General features: G+C 41.2%; 1 protein-coding gene across 2 annotated transcripts in view; it reads right to left on the bottom strand.

Moving 5' to 3' along the window:
* Window positions 1–22,870, bottom strand: part of CHN2 (chimerin 2) — a 150,027-nt gene that overhangs the window by 2,643 nt on the left and 124,514 nt on the right. For both annotated transcript variants that reach the window (XM_028749670.2, XM_077937046.1), the window contains 5 exons: window positions 12,238–12,322; window positions 8,123–8,296; window positions 5,960–6,037; window positions 1,474–1,611; window positions 1,196–1,301 (listed from right to left, as the gene is read on the bottom strand). In XM_028749670.2, the coding sequence (XP_028605503.2) occupies window positions 1,196–1,301; window positions 1,474–1,611; window positions 5,960–6,037; window positions 8,123–8,296; window positions 12,238–12,322 (581 nt within the window). The remainder of the gene's footprint in view (window positions 1–1,195; window positions 1,302–1,473; window positions 1,612–5,959; window positions 6,038–8,122; window positions 8,297–12,237; window positions 12,323–22,870) is intronic.

Raw genomic sequence — 22,870 nt, 5'->3', positions numbered from 1 at the left:
CTCTGTTAAACTGTTTTCCCACCCTTTCTTTATACCCAGAACTGATTGGGAATTCTAGGAACACACAAAAAAGTGCAGTTTTGAAAAGCTCAGTTCAGGCATACGCAAACTCAGTCCTCCAGATGTTTTGAGACTACAATTCCCACCATCCTTGACCACTGGTCCTGTTAGCTAGGGATCATGGGAGTTGTAGGCCAAAAACATCTGGAGGGCCGAGTTTGCCTATGCCTGGCTTAGTTAGCAATCTTGATTCAAGGTTATATCCAAACAGAAACAGAGACCTGCTCCTTGATCTTAGGAACCGTCATGCAAATTTTCCGTATATCTTAAGAGGTGTCCAAATGCATAGGGCACAGAGAAACTACTTTTCAAAATATATAATAGATGTTTGCTTCACATGCTGAATAATGGTTGTTTCTGCACTGCAATAGTGGCCTGGGGGCGGGGGGGGGGGAGCTGGAGCCACCTTTCCAACATTGACTTTTTGGCAACCTAGATGGAACTATTGTAGGACAAGGCAGGAATAAGGTTGGGCCTGTACCATAATGGCTCTGTTGGTTCACCCACAGGCCTATACCATATTGGCTCCAGCTCCCACCGCAGTGTCAATTTGTTGTGCAACTGCTCTGTCCAAGAAAGCTGCAGTGACGTCAGTGTTGGCAGGTTGGTAAGTTACACCCTGCACTTATGGTAAATGGAGACAGGAGATCAGTGCGGCACACTCACATTTTCTGAATGGGGGGCACAATTACACGTGGGCAGGAGAGTTCCTTGTGAACGGCCTCCGTGGACAAACTGGTGGTCAATTTTCTTTCTACACTTTTAGTAATAAACTAAACTTGTTTTGTGTGTGAACCCACTCGGAAACAAAGTTTTGAATTAACTGTGATCTCTATGATGACTGATTGTACTCTCAGGTATCTGTCTACATGTCTAACATTTCTGGTTTACTTATATGGCTGTGACTTGTTGATTGGTAAAACTGGTTAAAATTTGAAGATACTACTACTACTACTACTACTACTACTACTACTACTAAAATTACTCATAATAATTTTTTTATTTATACCCCACCCATCTGGCTGTGTTGCCAGAAATTTCTTCTGCAGTGATGGTTTAAAATGTTTTTTAAAGCATATTTCTTTATGACGAAAGAAAGATGATCAAACCTCCTTTTATAGGCAAATTCGCTTACTTTTTGAGATGAATCATCAGGTATCTAAGAGTCTCGTAGTGTGCTGCAGGAAGTAACATCAACACTTCGTGGACAGCTTCTAGTCTTTCATCAGCATTGGAGAGCTCTACGTGATACAAAACAAGATTCTTGTAAGCTTTATCAGATGCAGATTTCAAAGTTCAATAAAAAAATACAATTAAACAAATCCAGTATTCCTGCTGCTGCAGGAGTTTTAGAATTGTAGGGTTAAGGTTATGACAAAACTATATAAAGAAATGAAATGCCTCAGTACTTACTTGCTGCATCTATAAACTTGGAATACGTATCGTAGGTGATAACCGGGATAGGCAGATCTCTGAAATACAGCTTCAGTGCTCCAGCAATAATATTTATGTCTGGATATATGTTGGCAGAGACGTCTGCCTTGTCACCATCTAGAAAAGAATGAGATGGTTTAAAGGTCCTACTTTTTCTTTCGCCAAATACATTCTTGAGTTATCTTGTCAAACATTGCTCATGATTGGGTTTTGAATCACTGGAAAATGAAGAAGTTTCATAACCTGGACACCATATAGGATACCTTTTCACACATCCCTACCAACTATACCTCGGATGGAGCTGGGATGTGCCTTTGCGTCTTCCGATGTCACCTCTGTGGATGGACATATGACCATATGGGAAGACATGTTCCCTTATGAATGCTTGTCCCAAACTCTTTTAAGGCTTCAAAGTGAACGCCTTGAGTTATATACCCCTGAGTTTATTCAGCCAGTGAAGCTAAAACAATCAAGAAGTTACACATTCCCATACACTGGCTCCAGCAAACACATTTGCTGGATCAATTTGTACTAGCTGAAATGTTTTTATGAAGGCATTTCAAAGACAGTCCCTTGAACAGTGTACTGTAGTAGACCAATCTCATTTTATTTAAAAGATTTAAGGATACCTTTCAGTGAGTATAACCATGAGTATAAAATCTTATTTGTGTGGTGGGGGGGGGGGGCAGGGAGAGAGAGCGTTTTAGGAACGAAGTAGTTTCTAAAACTACTGAACTAAGTAGTTCAGTCTTCAGGCACAAAGTTTAAATTTGTTCAGAAGTAATCCACTCTTCTGTCCCTTTAGAAAACAAGTGATAAACCTGCTTTCTCCTTGTACCTATTCCTTCCTCTACGTCACAGTACTTTGTTTTGCTTATGAAAAGCCCTGCAATAAAGTTTTTAAATACATTTGTATTTAGCAGAATAAATAATTGTTTTGCGAAGAAACTGTGGCATTAAACTTGAAGCGACATGAAATATATCCACAAAAACTTCCTTTAGAGCAGATGTATAGCTGAGTTACTCGTGAAGGCCAAATTGTAAGTTTAACACCTCAGCAATAATCACACTTATTAGGCAGGAGCTAAATTGTAACTGAATGAATCTTCAAGTGTAATTATAAATGTGTTTGACTGGGGAGCAAGTCTTTAAAACAGTTTATGTATCTGATATAGCAGAGTGAACCCGCATATTAGAATTTACTCTAATACAGCACCAGTACTTCCAGCACAGTGTTTATTCTGCACCAGCCAGACTCATATTTATCCTCATATACTTGGTACGGTAGCGTTAGTATTATAAAACGTTGTTTGGACAGCTCTATTTAATTGCAGTACAATGAGATCTAAAGTGCTACAGTGAAAGCAAATGCTTTGGAGGGAAAATACTGCAGCTGCTTCTATATCCATCCAGATATGGTAAAACAGAATGCAATATCCCTTTTCCAGGCTATTTGCAAGTTTACAAAATAAAAGTGACATTCATAGGTTATCATAGCAAGTCATATCATGGAGGAGTTTTACTTGGAAGTTGATAAGTATCTCTCTGCCTGTAACTTGTTATAAGCTAAACAGATGGGGAAAGGCTGAAGGCCACTTAAAAGGCAGGAATGTGTGCACCCTAGAACATGGGTAGGCAAACTAAGGCCCAGGGACCGGATCTGGCCCAATTGCCTTCTCAATCCGGCCCGCGGACGGTCCGGGAATCAGTGTGTTTTTACATGAGTAGAATATGTCCTTTTATTTAAAATGCATCTCTGGGTTATTTGTGGGGCCTGCCTGGTGTTTTTACATGAGTATAATGTGTGGCTTTATTTAAAATGCATCTCTGGGTTATTTGTGGGGCATAGGGATTCCTTCATTATTATTTTTCCCCCCAAAATATAGTCCGCCCCCCCCAAGGTCTGAGGAACTGTGGACTGGGCCCCTGAAAATGTTCGCTGACCCCTGTTCTAGACACATAGCAAATCAAAACACTAATTCTGATGGAAAGCACTGCTCAAACTGGAATTGCTCTAAGAATCTATGGTACCTATGGATTCCATCACTGTATTTTTTTCTTTTCAAATTTTTTTCTTTTCAAATGTTCAAAAGGCACTCCAGAAAACAAATGTACTATTTTGTGAACTGCAATATGCCACAAACTGCAGGTGTAAAAATGATTGCTCAGTCTGAAAATTAGTGTTATTGGATGCTAATAAGAATCAGCCGGCTGGAGAAAATAAGTAGTTTTAGAGAGCAATGGTACTGATAAAGGAAGCTGCAGTACTTTGGAGGCGTTTGACCATGATTCGGTCAAGGGATCCATCACAAACAAGCCACATGCAGCCATCTTTGTTTGTTTGCTTGTTTAGCAACTTTGTCCTCAACAGCTCACTGTCCTGAATAGATTTTTTTTAAAAAAACCAGTAACATTTTGAAAGCAACCTGGGTGGGCATGTGGAAAATACCAATGAGGAATGAACCAGAAAAATAACATCTTAGTCTACACATAACTATCTCTGCAACTGTTGAATTTCCAGAGTACAATTCTTGCAAATTTAGCAAATTCATACAACCTATAAGCTATTTTAAATCCAAACACAGGGAAGCTGTTTGGCGCGATGAGCTGTTGGTGTGCAGCTGTTTACGAAGTGGAACTGCTTTTTTAAAAAATGAAATAGTAGTATATAAGCACTTTAATAAATTCCTATGTTAATTATGCCACCACAGACCACCAAACAAGTTATGGTGGCATGTTGAGGAACAGGTCACTTCTGTAGTCTCCTTGTGTTAGGAATCATATGCATCTCAAAGTTCAGTGGCCATATTTTAAACAAGCTGACAAGAGAACTTGTGTTTGCCCGTAGTTTATAACACACACTAAAGGTGAATCTACCCACAAAGCTTAATGCATAACATGTATTACAACTCTTATTTCTCTTAAGTTAATTGCAGTTATGAAGGGCAGAACAAAAGAGGGGATGAGGTTTATCTCTTCAGTCGCTAGCCATGTCTCCCTGAATATCAATCCCCTCATGTGCCCATGAGGCTTAGTAAAAAAGTTCCCATAAGTGCCAATGAGGCTAATGCCTCTTTGCAAAAAAAAAACACAACCAAATAAAGCAGAAAAAAATAGTGATGTAGATCCTTCTTTAGTAGCAACTCTTGAATATGAGATGTGTGGTGCCAAGCAGGACAAACAACCAACTAAAGCTCAGAATGCACTTGTCACAATGAGAACTCTATGAACAAGCTGTACAATGAATGTTTTATATGCTAGCAGGAACAGAACTGGTCAACAATGCCAGCACAGTGAGCGACTGTTGCTGTACAGCATCCATATTCATTCCGTGGAAGAATAAATAAACATTATTCCTATCAAGCTTACTCAGTGGAATTAACAGTCACAAATATACTGACCTGATTTTTACTCTAAAGCTCAACTGTCCTTATAGTATAGTGATAATGTAATTTAGACCCTCATTATTTTAGAGATGGTGGGGCAGAATTTAATATGCAGAAACAGAATGTGGTATAGTCCTTCCTGAAACGAAGCAGTTCAAATAGGTGTGTTTTGTAACTCGCTCTACGTGGGGCTGCCCTTGGGACTGACCCAGAAACTCGAGCGGGTGCAGAATGCCGCAGCGAGACTCCTTACGGGGTCTTCATTGTGAGATCACATTCACCAGCTGCACTGGCTACCAGTGGAGTACAGGATCAGGTTTAAGGTGCTGATTTTAACCTTTAAAGCCCTACACGGCCTAGGACCCTCGTACCTACGGGACCGCCTCTCCTGGTATGTCCCACAGAGGAACTTACGGTCTTCAAAAAAAAAAAAACATCCTGAAGGTCCCAGGCCACAGAGAGGTTAGGCTGGCCTCAACTAGAGCCAGGGCTTTTTCGGCTGTGGCTCCGATCTGGTGGAACGCTCTGTCACAAGAGACTAGGGCCCTGCAGGACTTGACATCTTTCCGCAGGGCCTGCAAGACAGAGCTGTTCCACCAGGCCTTTGGTCAGGGCGCAGCCTGACTCCCTCCTTTGGCAATCTTCACAAAATTTTAGCTTAATGGTTGCCATCAATTTGATTTTAATTAATTTTTATAATGAAATGTTTTTAGAATGTTGTACTATTTTATTGTTGTTAGCCGCCCTGAGCCCGGCTTCGGCTGGGGAGGGCGGGATATAAATAAAATTTATTATTATTGTTATTATTATTATTATTATTATTATTATTATTATTAATTTATTTATTTTGAGATGCTGTGCATCTTCCTACTCACCCCAATACATGTTTTAACATATGTGGTAAATGTCAATAGAAACCAGTACATCATAAAATACCCCGAAAGTATTGTGGGCGGAAAACGGCCTCCTCATTATTATACCATCAAAACATGTGCAACGCCAATGAACACAGGGTATGTAGAAGCTTTCCAAAGCTAAAACATTGCCGACAGGCTTTCCACAGCTAAAATGTACTGTACCTCGATCAAAGGCCATTTTGACATCTTCAATGTGTTCAGTGAACCCCGAGACTCTGTAAATCCCTTCTGACTTCAAACCTGCAGGCAAAAATTTCATCAGCTGCTGTTTAGTCTAGGGATACATTTTCACACTCCAGTTATTTTTTACTTCTTTTCACAAGTTAGCTTCTGCCTCCCGAATTCTCGGAACAAGAGAAATTACTCATCATATAGCCATCTTTTGACAGAGCTCTCACAGTTGGTTCGTTATGCCCCCTTTAGGCCCATAACAGCAATCATTAGCTTTTAAAGAATGAGGGTTTTTTTCACACACCATGTGTAGGGGAGAAAACTGGAGGATTAGTTTGAGGATCTATAACAGATAACTTGAAAGCACTATGTTGGAAAGGGAGGCTGACACTATTTAAGCACAAGGGTACAATTCATCTTGTAACAACTGAGCGTTGTAAGGAAGTAGAGTGATGAATATGACCATGGAAGGGCCTTGAACCTTCTATCCTAGCAACTGCTCTCCAAGGTCTCAGGCAGAGAGCCTTCCAAGGCTTGCTAGCCTTTTCTCTTTTTTAAAAACAGGAATTTAATACAGGGTCTTCTGCATGCAAACCATTAGTTCTCTTACTGAGCTGTATGACCTTTCCCACGTAAGGATGATGACTTAATTTAAGCTAATGGCTTGGATTGTAGCGGAAATCAATTTGAGGAAGTGCATGGAAGTTTCCCATCCTCTCCTTGTCCCTGCAGCCATCTGAAATCCTCCAAAAGGATTCTCTGAACGTCAACGCTCCTCTTCCAACAGCCTCAGATGCCACATCCCACATTGTCCAGAAGGGTGGATACTTGGGAGTGGAGGCGCAGGCGGCTTCAGGTGGGAAGAGGGCATCAAAAACTGCTGTAAAATTCCTAAATTTCACTTCTCTTGGAATCCACACAGGGCCGGATTTAGGTTTGATGAGGCCCTAAGCTACTGAAGGTAACGGGGCCCTTTATATGCCCAGCTGTCCTTTGTCAACAACAAATTGTCGCTGTTTTTTGTGTTGAATATATGCTATATGGTAATTTATGGACCTAATGGGTATCTAAAACCATTTGCACATGCAGAATGCAGGCACCCTATATATAGAAATGAGCAAACTAGTGATATTTTAGGGAGCAGGCTAGCAGGTGGGGCCTATTACTTACATCATAGGAGCCTACACAACACAAAACACTGTTGTTGTATGTAGGTTTTATTTTATTTGTTTCTTATCTTATATTTTGGAAATGTACATCTAGCTTTTTTCCCTTTAAAATTTTTTTGGGGCCCCAAGAGAGTGGGGCCCTAAGCTATAGCTTGTTTAGCTTATACGTACGTAAATCTGGCACTGGATCCATACCATTGTCTTCTAATATCTAAACTCACTCAGCTACTAAGACAATGTGGGTTAACTGGAAATGACTAACTTTGGCCTATTAACTTAATTAAATATATTCCTGTCCGTTTTACACTGCGTAGAACTTAATTGGACACAACCCCGGTGGCACAATCAAGAGATTTAAATTTCCTATAACAGTTCTAGGTTTGATTTATGATATACACATTCATTGATTGATTGATTGAATTTATATCTCTCCCTATTGAAGCCTTCTATAAGTATTTTCTTCTATTATTTATAGGCTAAGAGTTTATTTTGCATTAATATCTTAACATGCATTTGTTCATTTCACATCAGTTTCTGCGACATAGGCTTGGTTATCATTTTGAAAGCATTTGGATTTTACTATGGCTCCCAACAGTTTTAATCGGAAAGTGCAATATTTACTGGAAAAATTAAATGTGAGGGGGCATAGTTTTTTACATTAAAAATATAGCTAAGTATATTAAATAATTAAAACAATGCACATTGTTTGTGTGGTGGTAGTAGAGAACTATAATTCGCTTCCTCAACCAAATGAGGTTAAGTTGTTCTTCAAAGTAAATGCTTTAAACAATTTGTTCATAAAACTTTTCCCCACAAAGGAATATAAAGAAACTTTTAAATATAAAGTAATTTAAAATTACTTTATATTTAAAAATTACTTAGTTTTCTGTAACATAATATCTGTTTACGTTTGTCAGCCAGTGATATTATATTAGCGTTTCAGTAACCCAGTGAAGGAAATCCTATTTCATCAACACGGAAATACCTCTTGCTTCGATTTCTCGAATACATATGTCCACTACCATGGGTCTCTGTGAATTGTGGGCCTTCACTAGTGTGGTGAGGTCACAGCAGTAGACTCGTTTGATTCTCTTGAGGTCTGGTTGGCAGTCATTGGGGACGTATTTTGAACACTGTTTGTGTACGTTCAATCCACAGTCTGTAAAGAAAGTATTAGTGTTACTTTGAGTTTTTTTCTATTTTACTCTCAGAAAGAATGAAAACATTCTACATGTGAACATCTTGGCTCTCAATTACTCTTACATTTAAGGAAGTCACCGCACACAGTAAATTACAGGGCAATAGTTCAATTTTTAAATATAATAAAGGATGGCAGGCAAAAATATGCAAAGGAATGAAATTATTTGAGTATAGGGTTGCCATATTTCAAAAAGTGAACATCCGGACAGAAAAGTTGTTGAGCTTCTGATATGGGCTGCCATATGGCTGGGTTTCCCCAGAAATTTTAACCAATTTTTGAGAATTCTGCCTGGACACTATTTCCAATGAATGAATCCCAGACGTATGGCAGTCCTATGTAATATAACATTTGAATCTTACTCTAATTCTCTAGTAATGTAGCAGGTACATGAAGCACATATGAGCAACTGTTAAGGCTGAAACAAAAAATTTTGGCCACCATGTGGAGAATGTGGGAAATGCTTCCAAGTGCCTGTGGTTCGAATATATTTGAAACGGGTTGACAAGATGTTCAGATCATTTCAGTGCTAACTGAAACAAAGACAGGTAACTGTAATAAGAACAACAATAAATTATGTGTATGCTGTTCATCTGACTAGGTTGTCCCAGCCACTCTGGGCTGCTTCCAACAAATTAAAACAAATTTTAAGGACCAAGACTGTAATGAAGACTGTAATGGATACAGGAGCTCTTCAAGAAATCCAGGCCCATCCATGTGGTAAACATTACATTTCTAGTAAAATTTTATATGTGTCTCTTCAGAAGCGAGCTCCACTGAGTTCAGTGGGACGTAGATAAAAAAGGTAAAGGACCCCTGGATGGTTAAGTCCAGTCAAAGGTTACTATGGGGTTGCGGCTCTCATCTCGCTTTCAGGCTGAGGGAGCCGGCCTTTGCCCACAGACAGCTTTCCGGGTCATGTGGCCAGCATGACTAAACCGCTTCTGGTGCAACGGGACACTGTGACGGAAGCCACAGCGCATGGAAACGCCATTTACCTTCCTGTCACAGTGGTACCTATTTATCTACTTGCACTGGCGTGCTTTTGAACTGCTAGGTTGGCAGGAGCTGGGACAGAGCAACGGGAGCTCACCAACCTTCTGAACAGCCAACCTTCTGATCGGCAAGCCCAAGAGGCTCAGTGGTTTAGGCCACAGCACCCCCCGCATATACCAGTGGGACTTACTCCTAGATTGCAGCCAAAGTGTAGTTTCTGCCCCATGGCCCCTAACGGAAGCCTAGTTGCAACAGAGGTGGAGTGATGTTCTAGGAGAGGGAGGCTGCCAACTCCATCTCCCTGTGTGCAATTGGGCTTCAAAGAAACCAGCTATTCTAGCCAAGAGAAAATAAGCCTTCTCTTGTATCTGGGTAGGGAAGGGCTAACCCCATGCCAGAGCCCTCCAGATGTACTCTCATCTGACCATCATCCCTGACCCATTGGCCATGCTGGAGTGACAGGCGATGTAGTCTGCAATATCTGGCTGGTACTAAGCGCTAGTTTGGGGAAGCTTGAGAACAGTAAAAAAATGAATACGTGTTTAAAATATAAGCTTGTCGTTTATTAGATAACCTTTGTACTCATTTGCTAGAAAACTGGATTTATTGCTCTTTCATTGGAACACGTGAAGTAATAATAAAAGTGTGTCTCTATGCATCTGCAGAGTCAGATGACTAACCAGAGCTTGCCTCATTCATTAAGCAGGGCTTCAAACACCGAGATTAGGGATTCTGGGCAGGCTTAGACTTCTGCACTTCTTATAAAAATTAACTCTCACAAGTACACAGTGTGATTCAGAATCATCACTGTCCCTTTCAGCCATCAACATAAAGTATTCTTGACTCCACTGCTAAACATGAACAATTTCTTTCCTTGTAATATTTGATAAAGGTAAAGGTACCCCTGCCCGTATGGGCCAGTCTTGACAGACTCTAGGGTTGTGCGCCCATCTCACTCAAGAGGCCGGGGGCCAGCGCTGTCCGGAGACACTTCCGGGTCACGTGGCCAGCATGACGAAGCTGCTCTGGCGAGCCAGAGCCGCACACGGAAACGCTGTTTACCTTCCCGCTAGTAAGCGGTCCCTATTTATCTACTTGCACCCGAGGGTGCTTTCGAACTGCTAGGTTGGCAGGCGCTGGGACCGAGCGACGGGAGCGCACCCCGCCGCGGGGATTTGAACCGCCGACCTTTCGATCGGCAAGTCCTAGGCGCTGAGGCTTTAACCCACAGCGCCACCCGCATCCCACGTAATATTTGATACCCACAGGTAAAGGACCTCTGTGCCTTTAACTAAATCTGTTTGGTTTATTGGGCTCGTTCAGACAGAAACTAAATGCATAATACAGTATTGTTCAGTGAAATCTAAACAAACCCAGCCAGCTGTACTTAAGATACTCCCTTTAGGTTTTTTTTTTAGTTCTTGCTAAACATTTCCTGTGTAGTTAAAAACTTGTTTGTCTGCTTAGAGTTAAATATTGGTAACCTAATGAAGCAGAACGTTAAGCTTTGGACTAAATAAACATACTTTTTTCCACAGGTTAAATACTTAAAGAGAATGAAAACAAATCCAGCCAGACATATTATGTTTAAACGTACAGTTCTTATAAGAATAATTAGTTATATGTCAACTTGACCTCTTGTGTTACTTCTGCAAAGGGAGTCTGTGAGCTTAAAGGGATTGGCAGTGACCCTGAAGTCACACAGGTCTCCTGTGTTTAGCATGGACATCTCAGCCACAGAGACCTGTGTGTAGCTCTTTATAGGGGCTAAAATGATTGGACATGCTGGCTGGGGCTGATGGGAGTTGGGAGTCAAGTTACAGTGTTGTTGGCAAGAACCCATACCTGCTTAAGTATGACAACTGACAAGAAATTACCAAGAACGGTCATTTAAGTCATATAATTATATTGTGTATGGTTGACCGAGAAAAGAAACCAGCTTTAGGCACCATAATATAAAATGGCAGTATGATGCCCCCACCACAAATCCAAGAGCTCTGGGGCATAACAGATCTTCCCCACCTAACTCACCTTACCCTCTGCCATGTTAAATTGCAACTGCGCCTATTTTCTGGGTCGCACATTCATAGAACTACACCAGCTAATTCAGCCGTGGCTGTCTATCAAGCTTCATCAACCCCCGACAATATGTCCATTAGTCAGGAGGGACAGGAGTTGCAATCCCCACAATATCTGCAGGACCAGAGGTGCCTAACCCATGAATCAGCAGGCAATATTTTTTTTGACTTCATCACATGAAAGCTATGATTACCTATTTCTTTATATCAAATCTCTGTTAAAGGCTCAGAACGTGCACTGTTAAATTCTTTTGGACAGTTAACAACCCCGTTGGCAACTGGTATCTAACATATATTAAATGCCACCAACCAATAATAGCAATATGACTAGTGCCCATTAACCATAGGTCCATGAGGTTAGAAAAGGTGTCCAGTCCAGTCCAGTCCAGTTGAGCAGTTTAGTTGCCGGATTATCAGGTCCATTATAATCCCCCAAAAGGCTCAATAGTTACTCATATATTTTAAGCTTGGAATTCAAATTTTAGCCAGGATCTCCCATAGCAAAAGTTCCACTCTTTCCCAGTTTTGAACTTCATTAAAGAAAAAAAATAGAAACACCAGTTGTTGACTTCACTGAGTGAAATGGAGACATCCACTTTAAACCAGTTACTATTATTATTATTATTATTATTATTATTATTATTATTATTATTGTGTGTGTGTGTGTGTGTGTGTGTGTGTGTGTGTATTGCTTTAGAAGAGGATTAAACTGTAGAATGCTTTGTCTAATTTAGGAGGGCATTGTCACTCTGCATCTTCCCTTGAAAGAGATTTACAGTTTTGTTTTTCAGGGGTTAAGGGCCTGGTCAATAAGATTTTCAAGATTACCTGAGCACCTGACTCCCTGAGCAATGAGTCCCCACATGAAGTTGGCACAGTATTCACACCAATGTGGACCTCGGAACGTGTGGACCTGTAATACAGAATGGAAAGCAGTCCAGAGTCATTGGGAGGCAGATGGCCTGACAGATGGAACAAGCAGAAGAAAGAGACAAGCAACAAACGACTCAGTTAAAAGAACAAGTCTTCCTCACTGACAGCTGCATCCCAAATACTGAGGGTAATAAGAAGCCCGGGGAAAAGAAAGCTGCCGTTGGTCTCAGGGTCCTCTTCATTTCGCAAGGCAAAACAAACAAAACCTAATCACACTATAGGGCATTGAAATCAATCTATGTAAACTCTTTTAATGGGTTTATTGTTTCTCATATGCCAGGGGTGGCCAACTCCCAAGGAGACTGTGATCTACGCAGAGTTAAAAACTGGCAGTGATCTACCCCCGTTTTTTAGGGGTTCAGATCAAAGTTGCTGAGCTTTTTTTAGGGGAGCCAGAGTTCTTGGGCTCTTTTTTTTGGGGGGGGGGGGGAGCCAGTGATCTACCAGTGATCTACCAGAGACGTCCAGTGATCTACCAGTAGATCACGATCTACCTGTTGGACGTGCCTCGTGCAATATGAATTTCCTTGGAACCTTACCAACTTTGGGATTTGGTGCATTTTCTTTAGTGACCTGATGCCTAGTTATTCCAAATTTGGGGGTATGCTTTTTTGTGCTTTTAGTTCCCAATATTGCAATTTGAAAGCTAATTCCTTAATACCATCAAAGCTTGTTAGAAACAAAGACTATGCCTGTCATATGCTAGTGAAGTGCAACGTGAAAGTGTCAGTACTAAAGCACGTGCTTTGCATGCGAAAGGTCCCAGGTTTCATCCCTGGCATTGGCAGGACAGGTAGGAAAGCATCCTTTGTCCGAGACCCTGGAGAGGCACACCAGTGCAGCAGACAATACGCTGAACTCAGAACAAGGCAGTTTCATATGGCCACCTGTTTGAAGCCTCATACTAAAAACATAAGGTGAAAGTAATTCTAGTGCGACTGGCTGGCATGTTACAGCCACTTTGTAGATGACATTTTAAATGTCTGTGTATGGTTGCTGTTGGACACGGGTGGCGCTGTGGGTTAAACCACAGAGCCTAGGACTTGCCGATCAGAAGGTCGGTGGTTCGAATACCCGCGACGGGGTGAGCTCCCGTTGCTTGATCCCTGCTCCTGTCAACCCAGCAGTTCGAAAGCACATCAAAGTGCAAGTAGATAAATAGGTACCGCTCCAGCAAAAGGTAAACGGCGTTTCTGTGCGCTGCTCTGGTTCGCCAGAAAGGGCTTAGTCATGCGGGCCACATGACCCAGAAGCTGTACGCCGGCTCCCTTGGCCAATAAAGTGAGATGAGCGCCGCAACCCCAGAGTCGGTCACGACTGAACCTAATGGTCAGGGGTCCCTTTACCCTTTACCTTTATGGTTGCTGTTACTACATGGTGTATGGAAGAAGATGGAGGAGGAGGAGGAGATGACAGAGGGTGAAGGAAGAGCTGCGAGTGGAGAGGGCCCCCTTTTTGCGTTCTTTGAACCACCTGGGAAACTCAACAAATCCGCTGCTTCTAGAACTGAGTGTAGCTGAATGGAACACATGAAGGCAGCCTAAGGAAGGCTATCCACCTTGGGCCTGCCCATAAAAAGCAAGTCAAAAGTGAGAGACTAGAGTGATGTCCACTCTTTCCAGGTGCTCCTCACATTGTGAGATTTTTGTGGGTAAGCTAGAGTTTGTTTGGACCCTGGGTGAGAATCTGGAGACTGAGAGAGAGGGTGTGTCAGAAGGAAAATGAATTGATATTCATGTTTATATATTAGAAACTTTGTATTAATGTAACTGTGTCTGTATATATAACTGTGGACCTATATGTAACTTGTGTTTTGTAATACAGTGGTACCACGGTTTTCGAACGTAATCCATTCCGGAAGCCCGTTCGAGTTCCAAAACGTTCGAAAACCGAGGCGCAAATGGCGGTCTGCAAATTTAAGCGAGAAAAATTGAAAAAACTCAGCAGAAGCTGTTTGACTTCTGAGGCGCATTCGAAAATGGAAGCATTTACTTCCGGGTTTTTGGCGTTCGAAAACTGAAACGTTCGACTTCTGAGACGTTCAAAAACCGAGGTACCACTGTATTTTTAAGTTGTCTGTTGCTGCTTTCGTTTCTTGTGCACAGCTTAGAGAGATATATCTTTTAATACATTAAGAGGTATAAAAAAATAAATAGCCAAACAGCCATTATGCTCGCATGCATCAGATCTACTCTTTTAAAAGGTGTTTGTGATGGTTTTGTGAAAAATTGCATGATCTGTGGGGTTTGCTGTTAGTAAACAGCCTTCACATGGAGCAGTGGGGGTCAGCAGAATGAGGTGGTGAGGATGACAGCACTAGTTCAGACTGTGATGGGGATGCATTTTAAAAACTATCAAAGCTTTCAAAAAGAAAAGAAAAACTAGTTGAAAATAAATGGCAAGTGGACTAGGCCATCAGGTAGAAAGGTTCTGGTGCAGTTTGCTCTCTGTCTGTCTGTCTGTCTGTCTGTCTGTCTGTCTGTCTTTTAACGTAGTGCAGCATTTGGTGTAGTTTTCCCCGTGAACAGTATGAAATATACTGTTGTAGAGTTCAAAGATGGTAGAATGGAAAACAGTGTATTTCATGTGGTGGCTGCAACATGTAGAAATCTATCTCTTACTTGCTTGAAATGGTTGTGATCTGGACCATATGGGCAGAGGTTTTCCACCTTTCTGGGAAGCCCAGATACTGGCATTCTCTTCCATGCATACCAAAGACTTATTTCTCAGGGGAAAAAATAAGGGATGCCTCTGAGCCCAGGCTCTCTGGGTGGCAGCACTGTGTGTTTCAGATTGTGGTACCAGGCTGCAGATTGGACTGAAAACTCTTTTAGTAAAAGAAACAATTCGCTGAATTGTAGAGGACCTTTTGAAGCAGCCCATTAAAGACAAAACAAAAGGGCAAGGGTCTGAAAACTCTGCATCCGTTCATCACACATTAGAATAAGAATCTGGTAATTTCTTCCTGCTTCCTAACAGCGTACATTCTTCCTGCTTGACTTCCAGGAGGGCTTTCTGGCATCTTATTGAGGACAATGTTTGGACAAAATCTAAAAAGGGTGTAACCAATGTATGAAAGGATCATGACACATTTCAAACCTTCAGTTCCATCTCAGGAAAGTAATATTTGTGCAAAGACAGATTTGCTTCCTTGGCATGTGAACACTAAATGCATTGAGATTCCTCCATAAATATTGGTTTGGACCATTTTGATTTTTCTCATGGTTCTGCTCTATTGGTGCCACCCTTCTGTGTTGTTGCAGGACAGCACTTGATAATTTATGTAAGTTTCATCTAATTTTCAATATTTAATTAGTCATAATGGATCATAATTAGAATGTAACTGTTGCATGAACCTTCACTAAACAAAAGGGATCATTGACTCAAAAGGAATAACGAGATGTTTGTGTAGACGCTGTAGGCAATTACAGACTTTTGCATGTTTGAGTCAACTACAGGCACAGGCAAACTATTTTTGTCTCCTTCTCCTCTCCAAGTTAAATAAGTAAACTTGTTTTATGGAGACCACCAAAATCTAAACAGATCCCTATTGAAAGAAAAATACAGTATGTGCCATTTTGCTACCAATCTCCATACAAGCCATGACAATGAACAGCATAAGATAGATGAAAAGACTATTTTACAGAAAATACTAGTCTCAAATCCTGCATTAATGAAGCAAATGAACACAGAAATCTTTTGAAATCTGAAACATGGTCATGATATACAAAATTTTAAGACCAGTTTCTCCAAGTTTCTTCTGGATGATCCAGAGTTGGTTCAGCCTGCGTGGCCTTTACACATGAGTCTTATCATGATCTGGAAGTCTGAAGCATGTAGGCGTATCAGAGGTAGGGATCAAAGGTGATACCAGCATTGTAGTTGCATATTTTGACATTTTTCAGAGAAATGTAATGTATAATTAGTTTGAAGTTTGGCAAGTGTTGGAAATGTGGTGTGCTACTAAGACGTTCCAAGCCCTTCCAATCATGTGTGTAGCTGATGAAAATATACTTGGATAGTTAGGGAGAAAAGAGGGAAACGCTACTCATTTTTTGCAAAGATGAAAGCTATGTTTGTTCAATTTTTGCACCGTCCGCTAAAAAGACATTGGGATTGTTATCCAAAATTTAGTGGAGTTAAATATGCTGTTTGATTGACCCATTGAATCTACAGATATGGGTCCAAGATGAGAGAAGGATATGGGAAGAGTGGGATTTTTTTTTTTGTCCAGCTTCACAATGACCCATTTCATGCGTAATGCTAAGTCAAACCATGAATGAGCAAACTTGCGGGCTCCCAGAGAGATCACACATGCTTCGCTCCCCTTTCTGTCATTCTGCTGATGTGCTGTGTTGAGCTAAGCAGTGGTTTGGCTTAGTGTGTCTTCCAAACCCAGGCTTGTGGTTTAGATCTACCAGGCAAACCACAAGCTGGAAAAACTATGAGGTGAATCTTGGCTGCATGGTTTGTCTTGGAGAGCTAAACCAGGGCCTTGGGTTTGGAAGGCACACTAAGTCAAACCATGGCTCAGCAGAACGACTGGAGCAGGAGCAAAGCAGTTTCAACCTTCTCATTAGGAGCCTTCACATTTGCACGTTCATGCTAAGCCACGAATTGGCTTAGGGTTATGTGCAGATGAGGTCAGTGAAAGTACTAACCAAAATGTTTATCAAAGTTAAATGCATTTGAGTTCATTATTAAAACAGTAGTTTCCTAATCTCCTTAAGCTGCTCTACGCAAGTGACAGGGATATTTTAGGTCTGCTTGTGACATCACACAGAATAGTAATTTTGCTGGAGATTATTTAGCTAACTGCAGCTGATTATTTTAGAAAAGCGGGGGTGCTCATAAGAGTCTCCCCCTCCCTTCTTGGCGCCACTGCTGCACACAAGCTTTGCGGTGCTTCCCTGTCTAATAGTTTCTGCCACCACCCCTTTTTCTAAGGTCGCTTTCAGCCCCAGAAAAGGGGGAAACTGTGGATGCCCAATTAACTATTAGACCTGGGAAGATCTAGTCTGGAGATGGTGCGAGGGGACAAAACTGCAAGGGCAACCCAGCTTTTAAGTACCCTTTCATGCCCCCTGGTTCTTTCTGATCAATAAAACCCACATTCAGGTATGCCGCATTTTCCAGGCAGAGATCCTAACTACCCTTGTGCATTTGAATAGAACTAGCAGGAGATACATGATTGCGTGGCTTAGAGCAGGAATAGGCAAACTCTGGCCCTGCAGATGTTTTGAGACTACAGTTCCCATCATCCCTGACCACTGGTCCTGTTAGCCATGGATGATGGGAGTTGTAGTTCCAAAACATCTGGAGGTCTGGAGTTTGCCTATGCCTGGCTTAGAGCAGGGGTAGTCAACCTTTTTATACCTACTGCCCAATAATGCATCTTTCTTGATGGTAAAATTTCCTTACTGCCCACCAGTGCTCGATGGAAGGAGGATTCAGCTTGTGCCATAGAACCCCCTACTGCCCACCTAGAACCCTGAAACGCCCACTAGTGGGCGGTAGGGACCAGGTTGACAACCCCTGGCTTAGAGAAAGGCTGGGGGCAGGTGACCAGGGTTTTTGTGTGTGACAATTATTCCTTCTCTCCTTTGTATTACCAGGAAAGCAAAGTTCTTATTCATTTGATGCCTACAATGTGAAGTGTGGATTCAGTTCTCATAGACTGAAAATTTGTAAAACAAACAAGCAATAAGCACATGCTTTTTATGCAAAAGATCTCACATTCAATCCCTAGCATCTCCAGGAAGAAACAGGAATGTCTGAAATATTGGAAAGCCACTGCCAGCGTCAATAATACTTTGTCAGCTAGACCAATGGTCTGATTCAGCATAAGGCAGCCTTCTGTGTCCCTTTTACAAAAGGTTCAGTGGACAGAATGGAGAGCCAGGGAAGAAGAAAGCACCTAGCAAGTTCCTTGTCAAATCAGAAAGTTAGCTAAAATTGTTGGTTTTTAAGTGCAGAAGGAAGTAAAGGGAGAAAGCTCCTCCAGTCAACCAAAAGCCTTCTCTATGTGTAATGATAAAACAGCTAGCATACAATTGCGATGCTTGCAATAATTAATATTTTTTGAAGTTCTCCAGGCACTGTCTGTGATATAGCTGTATGTGACAAAGCCATTTTAATCACAGTTGACAGATGAACTAATATTGGTGCATCTATGAGCAAAGAGAGAGATGTGGTATCTTAGCATCATGGATATTTTCAAGAAAGATATGACATGCTTTGAAAGAACCACTCATTCAATCTGTCTACAGCAGGGGTAGTCAACCTTTTTGTACCTACCGCCCACTAATGCATCTTTCTTGATGGTAAAATTTCCTTACCGCCCACCAGTGCTCGATGGAAGGAGGATTCGGCTTGTGCCATAGAACCCCCTACTGCCCACCTAGAATACTGAAACGCCCACTAGTGGGCGGTAGGGACCAGGTTGACAACCCCAGGTCTACAGTCACCTTGGGCCAGATTACCGGTATTTAGTCTTCTCTCCAGTCCAGACACAGCTTTGCTATTTCATCTGCTGTTTGTGAGCATTGTTTAGTGCTATACATTTCAAACCAGGAACTTCAGTAACTCATGTTGCACAGTAAAGCAATTACCACATTAACAAAATAAACAATTATCATTGCATAACATGTGGTGACCCTTAGCTTGGTAGTAGATTTTCTTGCATCTTTCTGAGTCTTTAGTTCTTTTGTGTGAAAACGAAAAAGGTCAAATGAAAGCTTGTGTTGAGTTCTGTAACCTTGAGAGCCTGATATTTTGTCCACTGAAAGCAAAGTTTCCATTAATTAATTAGAATCCATGTTCCAATTTTCACAGGACAGCACTCTTTCTCTAGAACAATTTATTAACTCATCTAAAACAACATTAACAGTATGATGAGTCTATTGTTCATTCCTGGTTCATTCATAGCCTAATAATTAAAAGAGTGATTATTTTGCTCAAGGAATGCAAGTCCAACAACTTCTTTTACTACATCCCTCTCATGTTCATCTATGATTCTGTTTTCCCTTCTGTGGGATCAGAGTAAATATAAACTTGCATAAGATGGACTTGATTTTATGTTCTAGATTCGGACTAAATTTGCAAACAAATGATTGCACAGCATTTTAAAAAGCTTTGGTTTGACAGCTTGATTTTGTAGAATCTGTTAGTGTCAGAAAATGAACTCAGAGCAAGTTTCAACCCAATCAAAAGGAAGTTTTTAATGGCATGGTTTTAAAGGATGGTTTTAATGCAAGTGAATACTTTTTATTGTGATTCATTGACGACAGCATACGCCAAAAATTCTGATGAACTTCTATGCCATTAACACGCTCTTCTTACATGCATTCAGTCCTATAGAATATTATCCTAAACTGTTCTATAACAAGTGGCCAGGATAAGAGCATAAGAAGAGCCTGCTGGATCAGACCAATGGTTCATTTTAGTTATAATTTTATTTATTATTTAGTTCAACTTCCTGTCTTCACAGTGGCCAACCAGATGCCCGTGAGAAACCCGTAAGTAGGACCGAAGCAGAACAGCAATCTCCTCTCCTGTGGTTTCTATTAACTGGTATTCAGAACCACATTGCTTCTGACTAGTAGCCACTGATATTGTCTAATCACCTTTTAAAGTCATCCAGCTTGGTGGCCATCACTGCCTCCGGAGGGAGTTCCATAGTTTAAATTATGAGCTGCATGAAGAAGTACTATCTTTTATCTGTTTTGAATATTTTAATATTTAGCTTCATAGAATGTCCATGAGTTCTGGTGTTATGAGAACGTTCTGTGGCATAACATGCTACTTAAATCAACTTTTGTAGTGTCACGGGAGAGCTAGTTTTTAGGTCTATTTTTATCTCTGCCATTGCTAAATTAAGATAAAGCATGAAAACTATTTTAACTTATTGTGATATTTACACAAACATGAGCTCCGAATCCCATCATGACAGGCGTGCTATCTGAAGAACTACATACAGATTACTCAAGAGTTCTTTCAAAACAGCTACAATCCTGCCAATGGTATTCAACAGCAAATGAGGCATGGAGGCTTAATAGAGCCATATTCCCAAAGAGCCAATAGGAAGACTATTCTGAAAATGGCTCCATAGATGCACTGCATTGGAAAAGGAACCAACTGTATGAGGCCCATTAGTGTATGCATTAATTCATTCACCTGGGAAGAGATAGGCAGAAGGTTTCTTCCTTGTGTGTAGTGTCACCCTGGCTAGAGTAAATAGGCTTGATCTAACAGGAGCTGGTGATCGGTATAGTTTTCAAATGCACCTATTTATATGGCTGTAACCACAGCTTTTGACCAAAGGGAAATGGCCATAGATTTGGTATTCATGGTGTTAAAATGGCAGCCTTGTCCTTATCTAGAGGTCAGGCCTGGTGTCAGTCATTAGCACCTTAAACCAGTGTTTCCCAACCTTGTGCCTCCAGCTGTTTTTGGCCTACAATTCCCATCATCCCTTGCCACTGGTCTTGCTAGTCAGGGATGATGGGAGTTGTAGGCCAAAAACATCTGGAGGCACAAGGTTGGGAAACACTGCCTTAAACTACTGCAAAGTCAGAGGTGACAAAACTGGTCCCTACCGGGCACACAGGCTCAGGATGTGTGTGTGTGCGCGCGCAAAAATCACTGTATCGGACTATGGAGTGTATGATGTATACGTATGGGGCGATAAAACACTGCTGTCACAGCAAGATCAAACACAAGAGAAGCTTTCTGTCCTTCTTGCACTGTGGCATAAAGTTTTTTGTGTGTGGGTGGGTGGAGGGGGAACCAATATAGCTCCTTGCCAAGGGTGCAAGGGACCCTAGGTAAGCCTCTGTGCAAGGTATTCTGGGTAGGGCTGTCCCTGTAGACAGGTTGGAATCTCTAAATGGCCCCAAATGCAGCCACCAGGGGTTTGGCTGGAGCCAGAAGACAAGGGCATATTACTCCAATCCTTTACTAAGTGAACATATTACCAATTTGTTTCGAGGCTCAACTTGGAAGTGTTGGCATTGAGCTTTAAAGCCCTCAATGTCCTGGGCACCTGGGTATCTACAGAATTGTCTCCTTCCATATGAATATGCTCAAGAACTCTTAGTCCACTACAGAAGTTCTTGCCTGTGTCGCCTTTGTTATCCATGGTCCAATGGGAGGGCTGGTGACAGAGGGCCTTCTCTCTTGGAGTGCCCAGCCTGTGGAAGACTCTTCCTGGGAAGCCACAATCCATCACTGTCCACTGACACTTTGATTTTGGCATACCTTTAATTAAACATTCACTCTCATTTTAAGCTGCTACTGATTTCTTTTTAAAGATTTCTGTTTAATTATACTTGTGATTATGTTGTTTTATTAACTGTGAACTGTCCTGCATGCACTCCTCTTAAAAGGTTGGCTATAAATCATGGTAATAAATAAATAACAAATAAGGTATTTTTCTAAAGCATTACACCTTTTTTGTTGGCCGGTTGACATTTTCAAAGTACTTCTTAAAACCCACACTGAGATATTTTTTTTAAAAAAAAAACCCAGTTTCAAGTCCTGCATTTAAAGTTTTGAAAAGAGAATCATATGATTTACCAAGTTAAATTATAGCCCTTTTCAAACAGGAAGCAAGAGGGCATGCAGAACAGCTAGAGTGAGCAAATAAAAGGTTCTGGGCACACATCCAGTTTTAAATCAAAGACCAAACAAGGGGAATTTTGAAGAGGAAAGAAAGAATGTATAGGTCAACGTGGAAAATATGCCCCGAGTCATGAGAAAATATTTTTCTGGCTAAAGTGAAACCATTTTTCATCTAAAATGATGATTATGGGGAATCTGCGAGCATTAAAGATGCTTTAAACAACAAAGAAGAATCCCCTTTCCCCCTTTGGAATGGTCCAGAAATATATTTGGGGGGATATTTCTAAGATAACCTAGATCTTATTTCTAAGTGTTTTTATATAGTGCATGAAAAGAGAAACCCACATTATAGGAGTTTAAAAACAGTGTAAGTGTACAAAGCATACATACAATAATTCCTTTTCCCTTTTTTTGCACTGGGAGGTGACAGACTAGTTAATACATTTGAAAAGTACTATTTCCAGCATGTATGACATATGCACTCATCAGATATCTGTGCTCTAGTTTGCAAGAGCTGTGCCATCTGTCCCTCAAGGAAGACTGTAGTTTCAACCCTCCCCCACCTGGGAATAGATCCTTGATTCTCTTTTGTGAATTCCCCCTAGCAACTGCTAGAGATGGGCTTGTTTATAGATAGTGGTAAAAGACAACCTAAACTTCCCAGCAAAGCAAGCACCAGAGGAAAACAGAACATGTGCCCAAGGCCTTATGAATAAAAATCATTGTTCTCCATTCCCAGTAAACATCAAACAGGAGTTTGGAGATTTTGAACTGTGATAGCAGGAGTGTGTCTCAGCCTGGAACAAATGCAGCTCTTCCCACAAAAAAAAAAGACATTGAACAAGATGCCGGGAAGCCAAGTTTCTAAAGATGAGTCACCTCTTCTATGTACGTATACTCTCTCAAA

Source organism: Podarcis muralis, chromosome 12 (assembly GCF_964188315.1).
Source record: "Podarcis muralis chromosome 12, rPodMur119.hap1.1, whole genome shotgun sequence".
Lineage (NCBI taxonomy): Eukaryota > Metazoa > Chordata > Lepidosauria > Squamata > Lacertidae > Podarcis > Podarcis muralis.
This window is presented reverse-complemented; position numbering and strand designations above follow the sequence as displayed.